Below are 20477 nucleotides of genomic sequence, written 5' to 3'. Positions count from 1 at the left end.
GTCGTTTTACTTTTTTTAAGACTCGTACAATACATCTTTCGCATTTAACTTACTTTTTTACGACCGAATGATCAATTGATTACATTTTATACAAGTTCAGGGAACTAACTGAATATTTTATGTAAGTTCAGGAGGCTATCGAGATACTTTGAAAATTTAAGGGGCCAATCAAACTTTTTGAATAAGTTCAGAGAACAAATGATACATTAAGCCTACTTTTTTTATAGAAATTTTGTACTCTTTTAATTATTTATTGTTGCTGGGTCTATACACGTGAAAGTAACAAATTCGCTTAATATATTTTTTCTGTCCTGAACTTATCTCCCAGTCCCTATTGGATTAGGGTGGATCACTTAAACCAGTCCCAACAATTGGTTCAGGGGTTGGCAGAGATCCGACGTCTGAGGCCCTTTCCCCCTGTAGTATTTCTTATACCAACTTGGATCATACTATCGGTGGACACACATATGCTCTATACACCACTAGCTATCCAAAGGTACGTCTAGAGGTTCCGTTTATTCTCATCTTTTATGGAGGTCCCTTATAGAATATATTGAGCGTACAGCCTTTGAATCGTGCGGGGAAAGTTGCCTCATTTGGGAGAATTGGCGTGGACATACTCCACAGGCCCGTTCTTTCCGCCGCTGCCGCAATTCCTCACCGATGGCTTGATCTTCCACAATTCCGCTGCAAACCTTCCCCGATGCCTTTGCTACGCCAAAATGCCCCGATAATTCCTAAACTTTCCAAAAACTTTATTAGCTTCCTAAACTTTCAAAATGCCCCGATAATTCCTTGAACTTACATAAAATATTCAGTTAGCCCCCTAAATTTATATAAAATATAGTCAATTGATTATTCGATTGCAAAAAGTAGGTTAAATACGGAAAATGTATTACACACGTCTTATGTCTTAAACCTTCAATAAAATCATTGAACTTTCATTTTTATTTCAAAAAAGTCATTTTAACTATTTCAAACAAAAAAAAAATCACTAAAATACTGGCGTGATAGTCACGTTGGAGATAACTGACTTTTAAGTTACACGATAATCAAATGACAGCAAACAAAAATAAAATTATATTTTTTATTTACTTAATTTAATGTTACATGTAAAGCAAGTTTTTTCAAATGTGGTTGTCGTGTCACTAATCAGCGGATTTTTTCTGCCTGAATTGGTCGGAATGACTTTATTGAAATAAAAAACGACAGTTCAATGACTTTATTAAAACAACATGAAGCTCATTGAACTTTGTTTCAATAAAATCCTACTTTTGGCGAATGATACATGAATTATAGCAAAACTGTGTTACTGACTAACCTTCATAGCAACCAAGACAAACAGCTGGGAGAAGCAATAACAAGGTTAATATGACCTCCTACAAGCAGTGGAACAACTAAATGGAACTAGCTAGCCACGGCTAAGTTGCACGGAAACTATCCTTCAGTAGTGTTTTCGCATTTCGTGTCCATTTCCGTTTCTTTTCCTTTTCCGTTACCATATCCTAACTATATTTTTAAAAATAATGTTTCCCGGTATTCATTTCCATTTTCCTGTCAGTTTCCGTTTTCGTGCAATATAGAGCCACAATGTTGGACTCGATAAATATGAACTGATGTCATTAAGGTTTAATATGGATTGATGTAGTAGATGATGCCTTTTTTGGAACTAAAAAAAGGTACAAAAGACAACTCCTGAACAGAAGATAACTTCAGTCTTAACAAAATCAAACCCCACACACCATTTATCTTCATCAAGAAAATTTAAACGAAATACAACAAAAACAACAACAAAGCCTTAGTTCCGAAATGATTCAGGGTCGACTAACATGAACCATCATATAAAACCGTGAAATCAAGTCGTGTCAGCGACATAAATTATCTCCTTCCACTCCGTCCTATCCACTACCGATCACCCTCTTCTAAGTTTGCTTAGGTGTTCCCCTACCCCTCACCATTACATCCCTTTGCCACCATTGTTTCAGCTCATCCAATCTATTTCTCGCATATTTCAAGTGTCCGTTTCGTCAGAATCCTGGAGAAACATATATGACAATCAAACAATATTCAGATAATCAACTCTATTCAAATTGCATTACTACTCTGTCTATTTCTTACAAGCTAATATGTTTGTGGTGCATTTATTAATGAAGAGGACATACCTTTCCCAGAAATAATGCTTGAATGGTGTTATTAAGGCTCCCTTCCCATTCCCAGTCATACACACGTGTTCCTGTTTTAACTTTCCTTAGCATCGGTGCTGTTGGAACTTGCTCCGTAAAGAACTTCATATTGAGACATCCTGTAACCATCACTTCTTTCAAAGATGGAAAATGAAAAGCATAATTCCCTGAGCAGAAGCTTGTGAGGCATGGCAAGTCATCAAGTCCCACATATTCTAGCTGACTGAACCGAATCTCGTATTCCACTCCATCGGATGAAATGGCTACAATTTCTTGCATCATTTTGCAATCCTTCACATTCATTCTTTTGAGCTGCACAAGACTCCTAGCTGTTGAGGCAGTCATGAGATTTATTAGCCCATCACATTTTGACACTTCTAAATTTATTAAATTTTGAAATGACACTGTGGAAGGCACTAGAATCTTCAATCTGCTGCATTCAACTACTTCTAAATCTTCCAAATTCTGAAACAAGGGGACTAGTTGGGAATCGTCATGGACTAGATGCTTGAGCTTTGGCAGATTTGATAGCTTTAATTTTGTCAATAATGCAACAGACTCTGCATCTTTTCCCTTGAGAAAGCTCAATTCTTGAAGGTTTATTTCTTCCACTAAAGCATCACTTAAAGCAAGCTTCTCCAATTTGGGAAAATGTTGAAGGAAATTAGATGGCAAAATTGCATATTCTTCACCTTGGAAGCCTGTTAACTCAATGCACTTCAGACTGTGTAGGAATCCCGGTTGATTTTTGCCAAACAGTAGACCCTCCAAGCTGTTCCATTCCACTTTCAATTCTTCTAGTCCTGGAATGGCCATCTGGAGAGACAAAAGATAAAAATATGTTAGGTAAATGTATTGCAAAATGGAATGCAACTACTATAAGTTATATTAAAATTGTTAAATATAACATAATTAGATTTATGCTTCAGATGGATGAGAAAACATAAGACTCTTTACTTATAGTCCTAACAAAATATCAGATGACAAATAAAAGTAAAAAAAAAAATCATTAAGAAAACTAACCTTATTGCCCAGAAACATGATCTCATTGCTAATCAATTCTTCCTTTTCTTCAGCAATCATGCATGAATCTTGTCCATTTGAAAATGTTGAAGCAAACAATGTCATTTTTGGACATTCAACTACTTCAATCGTTTCCAAGGGTGGACATTCTAGAAATCCATTTGTAGAATAAAAACTCAACAAGTTAGTCAAATGATGCAGATTCATGGACTGCAAAGATGGAAAAATTGTTTGGTAGTCCTGCATTTTTTCCCTCTCCTCTTTCACAATTATATGTTCCATCAAACTGCAGTTTTTTACTTCTACATGTTGAAGATTTGGAAGACTTAAAGCCATTGATATATCAAATACATAATTCAAGTTGGCACAATTATGAACTTTGAGCAATTGGAGATTTTCGAAACTCATAATTTGTTGAGGATCCTTGCTCCACACATGGGTCAACTTTGGCAGATCAATTAAGTGCAATTCATTTAACTTCTCCATTTGGTTGATTCCACATTCCACAGAATTTACTCCTTCCAAATCAAACACTTGTCCCACTAAATCACATTTTTCTACTATCAGCACTTTCAACTTCTTCAAATACCCAAGTAGATGTGATGATATACCATTTGAGATAATTGCAGAGTCATCCACAACCAACCTTTCTAATGAGACAAAGTACTCGAATGGAAATTGGCCACCCCAATTTTCTTTCAGTATAGGAAATATAGAGAGCCTGACATCCTCTAGACCTTGAAAGCCGACCTAAAAGTGCAAAACAAAACAACAGTGGTAAATCTATAAAGTTAGAAACAAAACACAAACAAAAGGATCTATTGAGCAAACGTGAATTTCCAGAATAATCTTTGTCTCTAGTTTATTGTTTTGATATTTAATAGAAAATATATGTTATTAATCTCTTGTATCTATCCAGAAGTTAAAACTACTTTGTAGAATATGAAAATGACTTTTGTAGCTAGAAGAATCCACTATGACAGACATATATACTTACCATTTTCTTGTATATTTGTTCAATGTTGCTGTATGCATCCATAGGTACTCTAGCACCGGTGTGCTTATGTTTCCAGGACAAAAAACTGTCATGTTGGGGCAGTTACGTAGGAGAACTTTCTCCAAACATGGGAATTCGAAAGTGGAATGTCCTAAGGAGAAGCTTCTAAGACTTTGCAGATCAGCAAGCTCCAACTTCATCACTTTGGTGAAAACAATCTCCTCTGATGTTCCATCATTTCTGTCTGCTACTATTTCCACCAACATCTTGCAAGATCGTATTGTTAACGTCTCAAGTTGCACCATACTTTTGGCAACTGATGATGTTATCAAATTCACCAATTGATTGCATTCAAATACTTGAAGAGTTGTTAGATTCTGGAAAGATGTAGAGCCTGATGCCAAATTAATCAAATTTCCACAACATGTTACATACAATGTCTGCAGAGATTGAAATAATGAGGCATGCTGTTGGGAATTTGGCCACCATATACGCTTCAAACCATCAAGATTTATTAGATCTAAAGTCCTTATTTGTGGCAGTGTGGTGACTTCTTCCAAGTCATTGTCGAGCGCTCCAAATTTGAATAGCTCTTGAAGAGAAGAATCACGGACCATAAGTTGATCAAGCTTGGGTGATCTTGAAAGCATATGAAGAAGATCTGATTTGGTTATGGCAGAGCTATATCTCAACATAAGTTCTTCAACTTCTGGGAAGAAGCTTGTGGGCAGTATTGATAAGATAGACTTGATGTCTAATGACAATGCTTTTAAATTGGGAAATACCTATAAACCCATAAGTACAACATCAACTTGACATTAACTTCACCAATTTCACAAAATTAAAAAAAAAAAAATAATAATAATAATAATAACACTCATAATAATCAATAAAATTGATAGGCATTGCTTGGTGAACAATAGACAAGACAACACAGTTCAAATCTATAATTAAGACAGTGCTCCATACTAACCTTCTGGCAGAAATGAATACCAGGATCTTCCATCCCCTGTTTATGTTCTCTTGTCAATCTTGAAATGAACGATTTGAAACTTGGACACTCTCTTATGCTAATCTTGTTCATTGATGGAAATTCCAGATCACTTGTTCCTGAAAAAGAAACAAGAAAAACTTAGGCAACCATTCCAACAAAAAAAAAAATTCCAGTGGTAACAATATCACTTCACCTGAATCCTTTGCTTCCTCTTCCTTTATTATTGCTTCCAACATCTCACAATTTTTCAGATGTATCTCTTGGAGATTAAAGATGCACGAAGCCATGGAGCAAGTAAATACATATTCCAACCTGGTACAGTTCTTTATTTTCAGCACTTTTAGTTTGTTGAAGTCCAAAATGCCCCGAGGAGCCTTGTTGCATAATTGGCTCAAAATGGGTAGATTGATCAAGTGCAATTCATTTAGTTGTGGCAGCAGCCAAGCATGTCCATCTTCAGCAGATAGCCCTTCCAAGTCAAAAATTACTTGTACTGACTCACAAGCTCTTACAGTAATCTTTCTCAACTTGTTCAACAAGTGCATCTGGTTGGCTAATATAGCTTTTGAGCAAAATGCATCTTTCACCACTTCTAGAGATTCTACATTTTGGAAGCCTCTCCCTTCTTCAAGATGTCCACCAACCTTTCAGTCACGAGGAAATTGCATTATTTTGTATATATATATATATGTAAGAATTATCAGGAGCAAAAAGATTGACAAGCCAATCATTAATGAAAAACAGTAAGAATATAGTAAGCGTCATTACCCATTCTCTTAATTGAGATGCTATGGTGTCATTAAGATTTCCTTCCCATTGTTGTTCATCTTGAAATAGAATTCCCCGTAGTTTTGGTGTGGTTAAGCCTCCACTACAGAAAATCTTCATTCTACCGCATCTATTGACAGTTACTTGTTCTAACAGTGGGAAATTGAATGTGTAATTGTTAGAACAAAAGCTGTTGAGTTTAGGTAAATTATTGAGTTCCAAACGCTTCAGCTTATTGAAAATAATCACATGATCATGCTCTGTGCTATCACCATCCGTGGAAACAATTTCTTCAATCATTTCGCAGTGTACAACTTTCAGTTCCATGAGATGCACCATAGTTTTGGATGTTGATGCTGTTGCCAAGTTGATCATGCTTTTACAGTATCCCACATTGAGTGTTGTTAGATTTCGGAAAGAAGCTGAGGATGGCGCTATATTCATCAAATCATCAGTGTTGAACATTCAGTGTGTGAAGATGTTGAAGAATGTGATTGAGTTGGGAGTCTTTCTTCCTTATTATATGCTTCAATTTCCCAACACTGCTTAATTTCAAGTGCTTTAGACTTAGATGATGAAATTGTTCCTCTCCAATTGATCTTTGACTGACAGCATCATCTAATTCGAAGAATATCTCTTCCGAATAACACTCAGAAAAGACGAGCATTTCCACAGATTTGAGTCGTCTAAGAAAACCAAATACAATAGGAATGGACGATTCCTCTTCCAAAGAATGCACAGTAACTTTTTTCAGTTTGGAATAGAACTCACCACTCTGATTTATTGAGTTAAAGCATTGGTCATCTATTGTCAATTCCTCCACGTTGGCAATAAACTGAGAAAACAACAAGTTAGGAAAAAAAACAGATAGACTAAACTAAACCACATACTTTTTAACTAACAGATTGACTCACAGATGCTTCAATTGCTAATGCCACGAAACAGATGCTGAGTTACAAACCTGGCTTCGCAAACCGGACGGCAATTAGACCAGCATTGTTATATGCTTCAATTTCCCAACACTGCTTAATTTCAAGTGCTTTAGACTTAGATGATGAAATTGTTCCTCTCCAATTGATCTTTGACTGACAGCATCATCTAATTCGAAGAATATCTCTTCCGAATAACACTCAGAAAAGACGAGCATTTCCACAGATTTGAGTCGTCTAAGAAAACCAAATACAATAGGAATGGACGATTCCTCTTCCAAAGAATGCACAGTAACTTTTTTCAGTTTGGAATAGAACTCACCACTCTGATTTATTGAGTTAAAGCATTGGTCATCTATTGTCAATTCCTCCACGTTGGCAATAAACTGAGAAAACAACAAGTTAGGAAAAAAAACAGATAGACTAAACTAAACCACATACTTTTTAACTAACAGATTGACTCACAGATGCTTCAATTGCTAATGCCACGAAACAGATGCTGAGTTACAAACCTGGCTTCGCAAACCGGACGGCAATTAGACCAGCATTGTTATATGGTACGGAGTGTTGGGCAGTGAAACACTGCCACATCCATAAGATGTCGGTGGCGGAGATGCGTATGTTGAGATGGATGTGTGGTCATACGAGAAAGGATCGGGTGAGTAATGAAATAATTAGGACAAAATTAGGGGTCACATCTATTGAGAATAAAATGAGAGAAAACCGACTAAGGTGGTTTGGCCATGTGAAACGTAGAGCGCTTGATGCGCCGGTTAGGAGAACCGAAGAGTGGCAAAGGGATATAGTGGTGAGGGGTAGGGGAAGACCTAAGCAAACTTGTAGGAGGGTGATCGAGAGTGATATGAGTTTACTGGGAATTGAGGAAAATATGGTAGTGGATAGGACGGAGTGGAGGGAGCGAATTTGTGTCGCTGACACGACTTGATTTCACGGTTTTATATGATGGTTCATGTTAGCCGACCCCGAATCATTTCGGGACTAAGGCTTTGTTGTTGTTGTTGTTTGTTTTATACTTCCCTAGTTTTATACTCCATTCATTCACTTATATAAGTCATTCTAAGGTATTTCACACAATTTAAGAAATACAATTAATATGGAGTCATTCTAAGGTACTTCACGTGTAATGATTGCGGAATAAGATTTGGAATGTTGAAAAAACATGCATCAAGACAAAAAAAAAAATTAATGCTTGGACCGATAAACTAGAATGACTTATATTTGGGGAAAAAATCGATTTGCTAGAAGAACTTATATAAGGGAATGGAGGGAGTATTACTTTCAATCCCCCACAGCATCTGTAACCTGGATTAATCAAACATTGTCATTTAACGATTAACTATCATTTTTAATTATTAGGTGCAAATTAGAATAAATTCTACTTTAATTTCTATTCTCCTAAATTTAAACCTTAAATTTTAATCCTAAAATTCTAAAATCTAAATACTAACCCTAAATATTAAACCCCGAACTCTAAACCCTAAACGTCAAATTTTAACCCTAAATGTTAGATACTAAATCCTAAACCCTAAAATTACATTCATATGAAGGATTAATTGCAAAAGTTTTGCAAATTTGAAAAAAAAAAAAAACAAATGTACCTTTTCGACCAAGATGTTAGAAACTCGCAGTAGTTCCAAAGTTCTCAGCTTTGGGCAGTTGAAAGTATGGGATCCTTCATACAAGCTCCTCAATTCCTTCAAATCCACAAGTTCCAGCATTGTTAATTCCGGAAACTGAAAAGAAGGATCAGATCTTTCACCTTTTTCCTTTGCAATAATTAGTTCTACACCACCACATTTAATTATTTTGAGCTGTTGAAGTTGGAGAAGACCGCATGCTATAGATGTTGGAAATACATATTTCAGATCCTCACAACATTTGACACCAATTGATTGCAGATTTTTGAAAGTCAATGCTCCACATGGATCGCTACTCCATATATTCTTCAATGAGCGTAGATTCCATATCTGCAAATCTTGTAGAGAAAATGCATGTACATTACTTATTTCTTTAAAATCAATCCCTTGATATTCATATATCTCTTCAACTCTACCGCAATTAGCTAGACAAAGTCTCTCTATTCTCTGGAATCTTCTATACGTATTGGAAGGGAAAACAACTGATAGCTTTGAGCAATTTTTAATGCTCAATGATTTTAATTTAGAAAATGAATCATCAGCTATGAATTGCTCGTCCCATAAATATTTGAAGTTCATGTCTGTGACTTCCATTTTCTCCAGGTTAGAGAAAGTGGCCTGCAATACATGTACTAGATCAATTAGTACAAGATTTATAGTTCTCTTAGACCAGATTATACTTGCATCCCTAAACAACATTAGATGAAAATAGAATTCAATTCAATTTAAAGTCCAAATAATAATAGAGAAAAGAAAAGAAGCAAAATATCACCATTTCATTGAAGAGGTATTCTTCCCTACTCCCATTGCTTGAAAACTTCGACACGAAATTCTTCATTGCATAGCATCTTAGTATCCTCAATGCTCCAAGAAATGGGAATTCAATTGAATAACCACAGCCGAACCTTTCCACACTTTGAAGGTTATAAAGTAAAAGATAGTCAAGTTGAGGAAACACAATCATATGGATGCTCTCTTCTCCTATTTCTTCATCTTTCTTACTCTGTATTATCTCTTCCACTAACTTACAATTTATTATCTCAAGCTTTTTGAGTTGCAAAAGACATTTCACCGTTGAAGCTGTAAATACATATTTCAAACTCTCACAGTTCTCCACTTCCAAGCTTGTTAAATTGGGGAAAGAAACCTGCACATCAAATGTTGTGTTCTATTTTTATACCGAAAAGGGGAACAAAGAAAAGAGAAAAACATCAAGATCAGACTTAAAAAAGCATACCATTTCATTTGAAAATAGTCCCCCTTGTTTAGCTCTCTCTTTTATTTTGCAAAAGTCTTTGAGATGTGGTAGATAACTCAACTTTATGGAGGTCAACTGAGTGAACGCTACGTAATGCTCGTCATCACTTCCTTCACCAATTATAGCTTCCATGTTGTCACAAGATCTAACATCCATTTCTCGAAGCTGCGATAAACACTTGGCAGATGAAAATGAGAAGAGGCTCTTCAATTTATCACAATTACTGATTTTTAAGATTTGTAATTCCCAAAAAGACCCCATTCCAAGCTGACCATCACAAATCTTCTCGAGGCTCATTAAATTATTCAGATACAACGACTCTAGGATTGGAAAGGCATGACAAGAAGCACACATTGTCGACTTGATCAGATGTTGAATGCCATAATCATTTTGAATGTTCAGATGCTTCAATTGCGGAAAGCCTTCTCGATCTAGATCATAAAGGACAATCTCAATTCCCCTAGCTGTAGATAAATATAGATCTTCAGCCCCTCTCAATAACACTTCAATCCCATCCTCCAAATGAATACATACATCTAGCTTTAGCTTTAGCATCCTTGATTTTTCATCATTCCCTCCCCAACGATCCCATTCATCACCTATGGATATTTTATAACTTCTCAACCCATGAAAGAACCTGCAACCTTGTGGTATCGACTTGGAATTTACAATTTGTATTTCTAAAGTTGAAAGGTGAGGCAAACTCTCAAGCTCCAAAAGGCTCACATTACCATTGGTATTCCATCGAACAAAACTGTTAAGCATGTACAGTTCTTCTAATGAGCACAGTTTTGATAATACATTTTCAGGAATTACTTGGAGACTGGAGCAATTTCTCAAATCTAATAGCTTCAATCTTGTCAATGCCTCTATTTCTCTAGGCAACTCAACAATCTCTGAGTCTGCAAAACTAAGCAACTCTAGTTGCTTCAACGCTCCAATTGTAGCTACATTATCCAGCCGGCATCTATGTAAACACAATGTCTGAAGCTTTGTAAGTAAACCAATTGATGAAGGAAGAGACACCAGACGCATGCCGGCAAACTGAACAACCTTCAATTTTTTTATCCCTTCAAAAAATGAATTGGGCATTTCTAGACCAAGATCTTCTGTGAAAAGTAAAAACAATTCTGCCTCTGGGCAAGCTAGGCCTACAGGAAGGTCATAGAGCTCACAGTATGGAAGAGATATTCTAGTGCAATTCTTGTGTGGCCAATCCTAAATCCAACCTCATTTGCACCAATATATGCATGTTGCTGCTCTAGATGCAATTGAGAGAGCAGTATCATGAACAACGTCATGCATTTTCACACATCCATCAATGTTGCCGTCCAGTAATAAACTCTTGGCTTTGAGTTTTTCGATCAAGGTCAGCACTTTGTCCCTTGCACCTCTAATGTCACGAATGTGCTTAAATAAACCCAAACCCATACTACGAGTCAACAAGTACTGGATTCGGATATTAGATTGCCCAAACAGAGCACAAAGCAAGAAAAATGACTTTATTTCCTCTCCAGGTAGATTATCATAACTGGACTCAAGGACTTTGTATACTCTTTCGTATATTTCTTCATCGCCAAAGGTAGACAACTGATTTAGCTTATCATTCCATACATATGATTCTTTGTTTTGTAATTCATTGGCAACTAGTTGAATCAAAAGGGGCAACCCTGCACATCTTTTTGCAATTTCAGTTGCTATGCAATGGAATTTTGGATCTTTAGCCTCACCTACAGACATTTCAAACAAACTCCATGTCTCTTCTTCTTTTAGAGCTTCAAGTGGGAATAGTTTTTGTGCACGCATCTCACTAGATAATAGATCTCTGTTCCTTGAGGTAAGCATTATTTTGCAATCCTTAGATGCATCTCCAGAAGGAATTCCTATAGCATACAAATCAAGTTTTTGCCAAAGATCGTCAAGAATAATGAGTACTTTGGACATGTCCAACCTTCTAGAAAGTTGACTTGCTCTTCCCGGGAGTTCCTCAACATCAAATTTCAGGCCCAAGAAATCAGCAATCTCTGCCTGAATCCTTCTCAATTCTGGCGTCTGGGAAACAGTAACCACTACCACAGTCTCAAACAGCTTCTCTTCTGCTGTTTTTGCTTGGACCTCCTTTGCTAGTGTTGTTTTACCCACACCTCCCATACCGTAGACCCCTAACATATTCAGATTAGGATCTCTCAGAGCATCCATAATTTGGTTGAGCATCAACACCCTTGAAGGCAAGGCTTCCCGGCTGTACACAGAAGGCTCGACTATCTGTTGCAGAGGGGGCCTGAATGAAATTGAATCTAGTCCTTGTTCATTTCGAATCTTCTCAATCGCTGAAGCTTTCTTATGTGCTTTCTTGCTCAGCTGATAGCGAGTCTTCAAGTTGGGACATAATCCCACAAAGCACCTCTTGCTGGCTTCTTCTTTTTGTTGCACAAGTTCATCGGCATCTCCAATAGCTTTATCCGCACTGCTCAGCCACTTGGTAACATTCCCAAAATCATTTTAAATAAGTTTAGGAGGTTAATAGAATATTGTAACAATTTTAGAAAGCGAATAGTTCACTTTAACTAAATTTAGAGGGCCAATAACTCATTGTAAACAAGTTTAGGGTGCTAATGAGATATCTCTAAAGTTCAGAGGTAAAAGAATAATTTGGCACCCCGAACTTTTAAAATAATTTATCACACACTTATAATTGGTATTAAGAACCTATCACACACCTATAGTTGATTACAAACTATAGTTGGCTCATTCAGACCTCCTGCACACAAAATCGTTGATTGTCAAAGATGAAAGATCAACGATTTTGTGAAGGAGGTCTGAATGAGCCAACTATAAATGTGTGATAGATTTTTAAAACCAACTATAGATGTATGATAAGTTTTTAAAGCCAACTATAAATATACGATAGGTTATTTTAAAAGTTTAGGATGTCAATAGTCAAAACTTGTAAAGAGTGTAAATATGCATTACGCCAAGAAGAAGTAATAAAACGCATGTGATCCTCTGCTCAATAGCATAGCATAAATGAAAGAGAAACCACTGACAGAAAAAAAAAAAAAAGAATAATAAGAATACCTAGATACTAATTAAATAGAATAGTTTACCTGCATTCCGATAGTTATGGTTATAATAAAAGTAATTTTAAATATAGAAGTTAGTGGTTAATGACTCAGCTTTCATTGGATTTCTCACATTAATTCATATTCAAATTCAGCACTACCCTTTATGTTCACACACAGGCAGGCCCATCAAATTAAGTATGTGTTTGATGAGAGAGAGAAAAAAAAATTAGAAAAACAAGAAGATTAATGCAGCACGTGAAATTTTCAATTACCAATGTAAATAGCCTTTTTTTTTTTTCCTCATATCCAGACATATGCATGTGATCTCTATTTCAGTAACATACATGAAAAAATATATAATTATTAAAGACTGAATACATTGTTGTCAAAAAAGACTGAATACATTAGGGGCAATCTCGCAAAAAAAAAATAATTGGCCCAAAACTTTAAGGATGTCTTGTTAGCTCCTGAACAAGACTTCCAAGCCAAGAGAATCCTTCGGGTCAGCAGAGCAGGGGCAATGAAATTCTTGACCCCTAGTTCTATATGGCAGAGTAAAAGATGGTTTGAACAAGTTGAAACGTGTATCAATATAAGTAAATTCGGGAGAAAAATAGGTCACTTTAAGTAAGTTCGGGAGGACATTAGATCACTTAAGTTCAAGAGATAGGTCACTTTAAGTAAGTTCAGTGAACTAAAGTAATGAGACACTTCCAAAAGCCCGGGACCAATCGGTCTTTTGAGTTAATTACGGTCCCTACTAGGGATGGCAACGGGTAGGGTACCCGTGGGTAGTGTCAATCCCAAACCCTTACCCGTTTAACTTTTAATTACCCGTACACGTCCCATTACCCTAACGGATATACCTTTTGCATCTCATACCAGTCTCATTTAATTCCCGGTACCCTTACCTGTTAAGAATCAATAAATAAAACAAAAAATATTACAAATTTAATAAATCATCCATTTAAAAATTGAACAAATTGAACTTTATTCAGTAAGAATAAAGTAGCCTATTGGTATCACTCAATGGTTGAAGAACAAAAGGTTGAGGTTATGACGGGTACCCTGGGGAGTATTCCCATACCCGTCCCATTACTGGGTAATGGTTTTGATCCCGTACCTGCAGGTACAGTACACGTTGACATCCCTAACCCGTACTCTATTAAGCCATTATTAAGATATAAAAACAAATAATATTATATACAAAAAAATAGAAGATAACCTTTTTGTAGTAGTAAAAAAAATATAAATTGATTTTTGTCACACATGATATAATATTAAAATTATAACTCAACTTATAGAAAATATAATAGAAACTACTCATTCAATTTCTTAGAGCCAAAGTTGATTTGACCAGGTTCAAGCAACATTAGATCCCAATTGATTTATCCCAAAAATGATTACAAATTTTACCTAGAGTGACAGTTTTTAGAAACTTTAACAAAAATAGGCAAAATACATCATTAGGTGCTCATGTTTTGTCACTGTCAAAGGATTCAGTCCCTCCGACATTTTTTATGATTCAGAACTTAGTGATGTTGGAGCTGAAAATGAAGATAAGTTTACTTCTCAAGTAAAGACAGTGAAAATGGTATTGTGTAGTGTGGGAGAAAGATGAATAGGAAGGGAAAAGGGAAGGATTTATTACATGGTATGTATGAAAACTGTGTTACTAATCTTCCTTTTCTATGTTAACAAGTGTTTAAGTATCAAAGTGAAAAATGAAAATGTGAACCAAATGGATAGCTGAAAAAAACGAAAGGGTTATTGAAAGGTGACTCTAACTGCGAGTATGAGACAACGCAAACCACATTAGCAAGTGTTAGGGGGTATTGAAGTGTCGACATAACATATATATCATGTTAGGCAATTTGGCTAGAGATGGAGACGAGATGAGGGAAAATTCTGACTCATACAAGCATTCTGACTCTTACAAGCAAATTAACAAATGGATTGCTGCTGACATTTAAAGATCAAACCTAAACACTTGCATTAAACTCGAATACCAACCCACAAAATAGAGGAATTTTTCCTTTAGTGGTTGCAATTGTTGAAACTGACACTACAATAAACAAAAGGACTTAAGACAGATCTTCCAGTCGATATATTGGTCCCCAACTAAGGATAGCAACCCAATTTCGACAGTTAGAGACTGGAACAAAACAATCGGTAAGTCACTAGTAGTTAAATAATTGAGACCGATAACTGAACAATAGCAAAGTTTGCAACCAAAAATTCAGTCGTAAAGTTAGATCTGTAGAGTTAGTGAATGAACTTTGTAAGAAACATGTGAATACACTGGAAACACATGAGATACCATATAGACTATATGAATATATTTCGTTTAAGGAGAATACACGTATATATACACATTAAGAATACTACCTAGCTACAGCCCCTACCTAGACAGACCCATACATGGTTACATTATCACACTCCCCCTCAAGCTGGAGCATGGATTTTAATCATGCTCACCTTGCTACATATACAGAATACATAGTCTTAAAGACAATACAACTCAAAACAAGAAACTCAAGATACTTTGGAATATAAAACATAATCCGGGAGAGAGAACTGAAGCACCTTTAAAAATTACATTGCGGGGTGTTCGGATACTGCATTTTGGAGCCGAATTAGTTTCAGTCTGAAGTGGGTTACTGCCAGCCTGATATGCATTAACAACCTTGGCTCATACACAGAAAGTGCAGTAGTAGTATGCAAGCATAATTTGAATGATAAAACATATACCTGAAATATCAATTTGAAAATCCGACTCTACATGAAAATTCCAGAGTCACACGAAGTAAATCAGTCAGCTTTTTAGCAGAATACTAATCATTTTGAGACATACCAATCAGTCATCTACAACATTAAAGTCTAAAGAAACATACATATGTGGGACTAAATTGCATCTCCTCAGTTTCATTAAGGCATTCAGCAAGCCACCCATCAGATGACCGATCTGTAACTTCATAACTGGTGGCAGAAACATCTGCTAGAATAATTGACAATATGATTACAAATTCAGGAGTAAACAAACAAGTTTGAATAAATCCTCCAAGCATAAACTAGTAAGAGACAAACCTGGGTATCAAGGAACCAAGTCTGATGCTTGAGGCAAAATTTCCTCAAAGTTCCTAAATCTTCTAGATACTGAAATAAGGAGACTAGTCTATAATCATCACGGGCTAGATGCTTGAGCTTTGGCAGATTTGATAGCTTTAATTTTATCAACAATGCAAGTGACTCTGCATCTTTGACCTTGGGAAAACTAAATTCTTGAAGATTTATTTCTTCAAAAAGCATCACTTAAAGCAAGCTTCTCCAGTTTGGGAAAATTTTGAAGGAAATTAGTTGGAAAAATTGCATATTCTTCACCTTGGAAGCCCATGCGCTTCAGTCTGTGTAGGAACTCAGGTTGATTGTCGCCATACAATAACTCAATGCGATTCTTTCCCACCAAGTGTCTGAACTATAGCTTCCATAAGTTTGATTTCATCATCACATATGTTTCAATATTTCACCTTGCTTTGCACACAGCTCCTCCATGTGCAGTTCAAATACCTCTGCAGCCAGGATACATCAGTTTTCATATCATTCACAGGTTTGCTTTCCTTGATGAAATAGGCAAATAACCCAACACAAACAAACAAGACATTTCAAATGCACCAACATAATATAGTCACTGCATTACATGCGTGATGAATTCTAACAATTTTTTTTTAAATTTCACAAAGTTGCACATTGAGGGCGAGCCTTGGCGCAACGGTAAACGTTGTTGTCGTGTGACCATGAGGTCACGGGTTCGAGTCTTAGGAGCGGCCTCTTGCCAAATAAATTGGCAGGGGAAGGCTTGCCCCCAGTACACCCTTGTGGTGGGACCCCTCCCCGGACCCTCGCTCAGCGGGGACGCGTAGTGCGACCGGGGCGCCCTTTTTTTCACAAAGTTGCACATTGAGTACAGCATGAAATGACTGGTGGTAAACATAAGATAATCACAGATCGACTATACTTCAGAGACACAGCATATGATTTCGAAAAAGAACACGTTCCTACTGTTGACACAACAATTTATCAACAGAAAGGTAAATACAAATGCCTCATCTTCAACATCTTAGCTATAATATTGATGAAAAATAATCAACAATTTATAGCTAAGAAGCTGTTCCTATAATGTTTAAGTGACCTGAGATATATCGGAGGCTTATTTAATAAGCATTGTAATCAAGAAAGGGGAATACTCGGATTTGCACTGTCAAGCATTACCATAACTATCTTCACATCTCATTTATATGGGATAAATATGGTTGAAATGTAAAGAATTGATACACATACTTGTGGTATTTTCAAGTTCTCTTCTAATTTCTTGTGCACGTAATTCAACAGCTTTTTGTGCTGCCTCAGCCTGTCCCTTTGCTGCACGAGCAGCAGCATAAATGTCAGCATCAAGTTCTTGTTCCAAGGTTTCTACCCTTTGTTCCATAACATACAAACAATAGATAACCAGCATTATTTAAAAAAGAATGCTATTTAGAAAAATTGATGCTACCTTGACAGAACATAGTGTATTATCAAAGAGGAGCATTCAGTTCCATGCATGAAAAGAACAGCATTTAATGTGATTTGCAAATACAACTTCTTCCTATGAAAAACCCATTACGTGTATGAATGTTGATAGCAAAGCAGCAGCAAATGAAAGAGAGAGTGCCTGTCTTGGTCCCATTGTCTCACATCCCAAATATCTGGAAGGTCTATAGCACGAGACAGAAAGGGCACATAGAGAACGAGGATTGGGAGAGCTGTAGTTGAGAGATCATTTAGGACAACAAAGAGCTCTAGCCAGTCACTGTAGGGTTGTCTGGGAAATTTTGTGGCATATGCCACCAGCTGTGGCGGGAGTTCTGGGCTTTCTTGCATTTTGTTTAGCCTATTTGCATTATCTTAAGTGCAGACTATTGTGACTTTTCCCTTGAGAAATAGGATATCAGTTGTTCTTCATCTAATCTCATCTACTGCTCTTATTTCTGTTTGAGTTTCTATGAATTGTTCTTGTGGTTCTGTGGATCTCTATCAACTAGTCCAACCTGCCACCAGTTGATAGGCCAAACAACTGTTGGTGAGCTAGAGGCAAGCTTGCAATCTAGAGTCGACTTCATGAACCTAACCTTGTAGGGGTAGGTGCCCAAGTACAAGAGCTTACATTATCAGCCACCAGCACACAATAAGCTTCAATTCATTCCAGCCATCACAAGGGATCCTGAATGCTTGTTTGAAAGGTCAACATTCTGATGTTTGAGGGTATTGACCCAAGCGGTTGGATAGTTCGAGCTGCATCACATATATGGAGACGAATCTAGCCTTGTCTGAGATTTGTACAGAAGATCCAGCAATTCATTGGTTTTCTATACTCAAGGAAGTGTGCCCATCAGGCTATATTCAAATAAGAGCCAACGCAGTAATTTCAATGGATTAAAAGGGGGGTTGTGATAGAGATCAGGACAGAAATTGCATCAGTGAGCCTGTATTGGCCCAACTTATGGTCCAACTATTTGGCATGTCTACTCTAGGAAGAAAAGAGGAGTACATGGCACGTGGATGAACTGGATGTTTGTTATGCTTAGCAGAGTATGTAGGTTCCATCATGGGAAGGGGTAAGGAGAATTTTCTGGAATTTTAGTTCTGGCTCTTGCTCTTGGCTTTAGCAAAGAGAAGGGAGAGAATCCCTGGGCACTGTTTTGACAAAGTAGCTATTCCTTCTGATATATTCTCTACTTTTTATCATTCAATAAAGCTCTTGCATCTTAATCTTCTATATATTATAACCTGTGTTTTGCGGTTGTCGATTTCTCAGTTGGAAATTTTTTGTGCCAAATGAATACCTTCAGTCGTTGGTATAGATTGGATAAGGACCTAGGTAAGGCACAATTGGAAGATCAGAAGCATGACATTTTTGAAGCAAGTAGAACTACACATGTGACCTCACAACATGATGCTACTGCTTCTTTACACTTGCGGTGGGGGAAACTTAGTGCAGATATTTCGAGCAACCAACGGCTGAAACCTCCACAAAGAAAAGAGTGCTTTCTATTCTTAATTGAGCTTGGCACTACAAGTGGGGATTAGTAGAGTTTCGGCTGATTTTGAGTCTATGTTAAAGAACCCAATGGACTACCACCAAAAGCACCACACAGAATAGCAATATCAACAAAGCTTAGGCCTTCGGTCAATACTGCATCTGTGTACTTTATTTGGCAAGCAAGGAATAAGTATTGTTTTCAAAACATTCAACCTAAGGTGCAGGATATAATAAGTTTGATTTCTTTTCATGTTAAACTTCAGTTGAACATTACGGCTGCTAGTTGTAGTTACAATTGGGGTTTGAGATCCTAATTGGGACCTACTTTTGGTTCTGGTTGTAATGGTGGTTTGATTAACAAGTACTGATAAAAAAAATCACTAAAATCCATCTTCAATGTTTGAATGTGATTCAGAATGACTGCTGCAAAAAGCTCATAAATACTAAGTAAAAAAAAAAAAGTTGAACACAAAATAAATACAAATCAACAAGTAACCAATTAGTCATGTAATAATTAATCTCGCTAAAACTATATTCATGCACCACAAAATAATTAGATCCTGACATACAAAACTTAAGGTAAAAAAATCAAATAAAGGACGGAAGTCTATCTAACTTGATTAGTTGACGAAAGCTTACCTATTTCCGGCGTTGAAAGCAACGACGACAGACCAAAAAGGAGAGACACCAACATGGAGAAGGGAGAAAAGCCAATGACGTTAGGCAACCAGAATTGCCGGCGAGACACCGGAAGGCCAGAACGAGCAGGGAAAAGGAGAAACGAGAGGGAAGGGGAAGAGCTGAACCAGAAATGAGAGGGGTGAGCATGGTCCGGTTTTGGTCCAAAAACCGAACCAAACCGAATTGGACCGAACCAAATTACTTCTATTTTTTAGGACCAAACCAAATCAAATTATAATTCGGTTTGGTTTGGACCGAACCAAATTATTTCGGTTCGGTTCGGTTTGGTTCATGTTTGGACCAAACAAAGCACTAGAGACCTACAATTACTTGTACATTCACTAACTAAACAATTATATAAAGAAAATAATCATATAATTAGTTTTTCTTTTGTATATATAATTAGTTGAGAGAAAAAAAAAACATGTTTAATTGTTTTTTCTTTTCTATATATAATTAGTTAATTAATTTAAAATCTTAAAAATTAAGAGTAGTACATATTATATTTCGGTTTGGTTTTGTTCGGTTTTGGACCGGACCAAACCGAACCGAACCGAAAACCAAACTAACTTAAAAATTAGGACCGAACCAAACCAAAATATAATTCGATCTGATTTGGTTCGGTTTTTTCGATCCGGTTTTTTCGATGTTTGGGTTCTCGGTTTGGTTCTGCTCACCCCTAACGAGGGAAGAGCAGAGAAGCGAGTAAAGAGAAAAGCCACGGCATGGCAACTGGTACTGTACAGGCTGCTAGCCGGTACTACCCGAAACCGTTGCCCATGATGGTATGAGAATGCCCTAGGATACAACATACCGATACCCGTTAAATTTTTAAATAAATG

The 20477-nt window shown here is 36.7% G+C and overlaps 2 protein-coding genes and 1 long non-coding RNA gene across 6 annotated transcripts; all 3 read right to left on the bottom strand.

Annotated features, from left to right (window-relative positions):
• Window positions 1–1625: 1625 nt before the first annotated feature.
• LOC136201967 (probable disease resistance protein At1g62630) lies at window positions 1626–6430 on the bottom strand. Of its 2 annotated transcripts, XM_065992368.1 has the most exons (5): window positions 5966–6430; window positions 5391–5841; window positions 5177–5313; window positions 4204–4988; window positions 3786–3956 (listed from the first exon to the last, which is right to left on the bottom strand). In XM_065992368.1, exons 1-5 carry the CDS (start codon window positions 6428–6430, stop codon window positions 3938–3940), a joined length of 1857 nt encoding a protein of 618 aa, XP_065848440.1. In that variant the 3' UTR covers window positions 3786–3937. The 2 variants fall into 2 exon arrangements, with proteins under 2 accessions (XP_065848441.1, XP_065848440.1); XM_065992369.1 differs by lacking the exons at window positions 5177–5313; window positions 5391–5841; window positions 5966–6430 and adding exons at window positions 1626–2035; window positions 2163–2999 and having other exon boundaries at window positions 3207–3956; window positions 4204–4383.
• Window positions 6431–6721: 291 nt separating this feature from the next.
• On the bottom strand, window positions 6722–12312 carry LOC136204008 (probable disease resistance protein At4g27220; the record flags this gene model as incomplete). The annotated part of the gene is given in 5 exon segments (XM_065995211.1): window positions 6722–6800; window positions 6927–7280; window positions 8514–9170; window positions 9325–9699; window positions 9790–12312. Coding segments are annotated over 4 exon segments (3885 nt in total), but the record flags the coding sequence as incomplete, so codon positions are not given.
• Window positions 12313–12632: 320 nt separating this feature from the next.
• On the bottom strand, window positions 12633–19748 carry LOC136201969 (uncharacterized). 3 transcript variants are annotated; one of them, XR_010674232.1, is made up of 7 exons: window positions 19594–19748; window positions 17214–17294; window positions 15963–16444; window positions 15770–15870; window positions 15627–15653; window positions 15462–15543; window positions 12633–13786 (listed from the first exon to the last, which is right to left on the bottom strand). It is a non-coding gene; the product is annotated as an uncharacterized lncRNA (long non-coding RNA). The 3 variants fall into 3 exon arrangements; XR_010674230.1 differs by lacking the exon at window positions 12633–13786 and having other exon boundaries at window positions 14979–15543; XR_010674231.1 differs by having other exon boundaries at window positions 15462–15870.
• Window positions 19749–20477: the final 729 nt, after the last annotated feature.

The sequence above is a fragment of the Euphorbia lathyris genome, chromosome 8, assembly GCF_963576675.1.
Source record: "Euphorbia lathyris chromosome 8, ddEupLath1.1, whole genome shotgun sequence".
NCBI lineage: Eukaryota > Viridiplantae > Streptophyta > Magnoliopsida > Malpighiales > Euphorbiaceae > Euphorbia > Euphorbia lathyris.
Note: the sequence above shows the minus strand (reverse complement) of the source record. Positions and strands in the feature narration are given on the sequence as shown.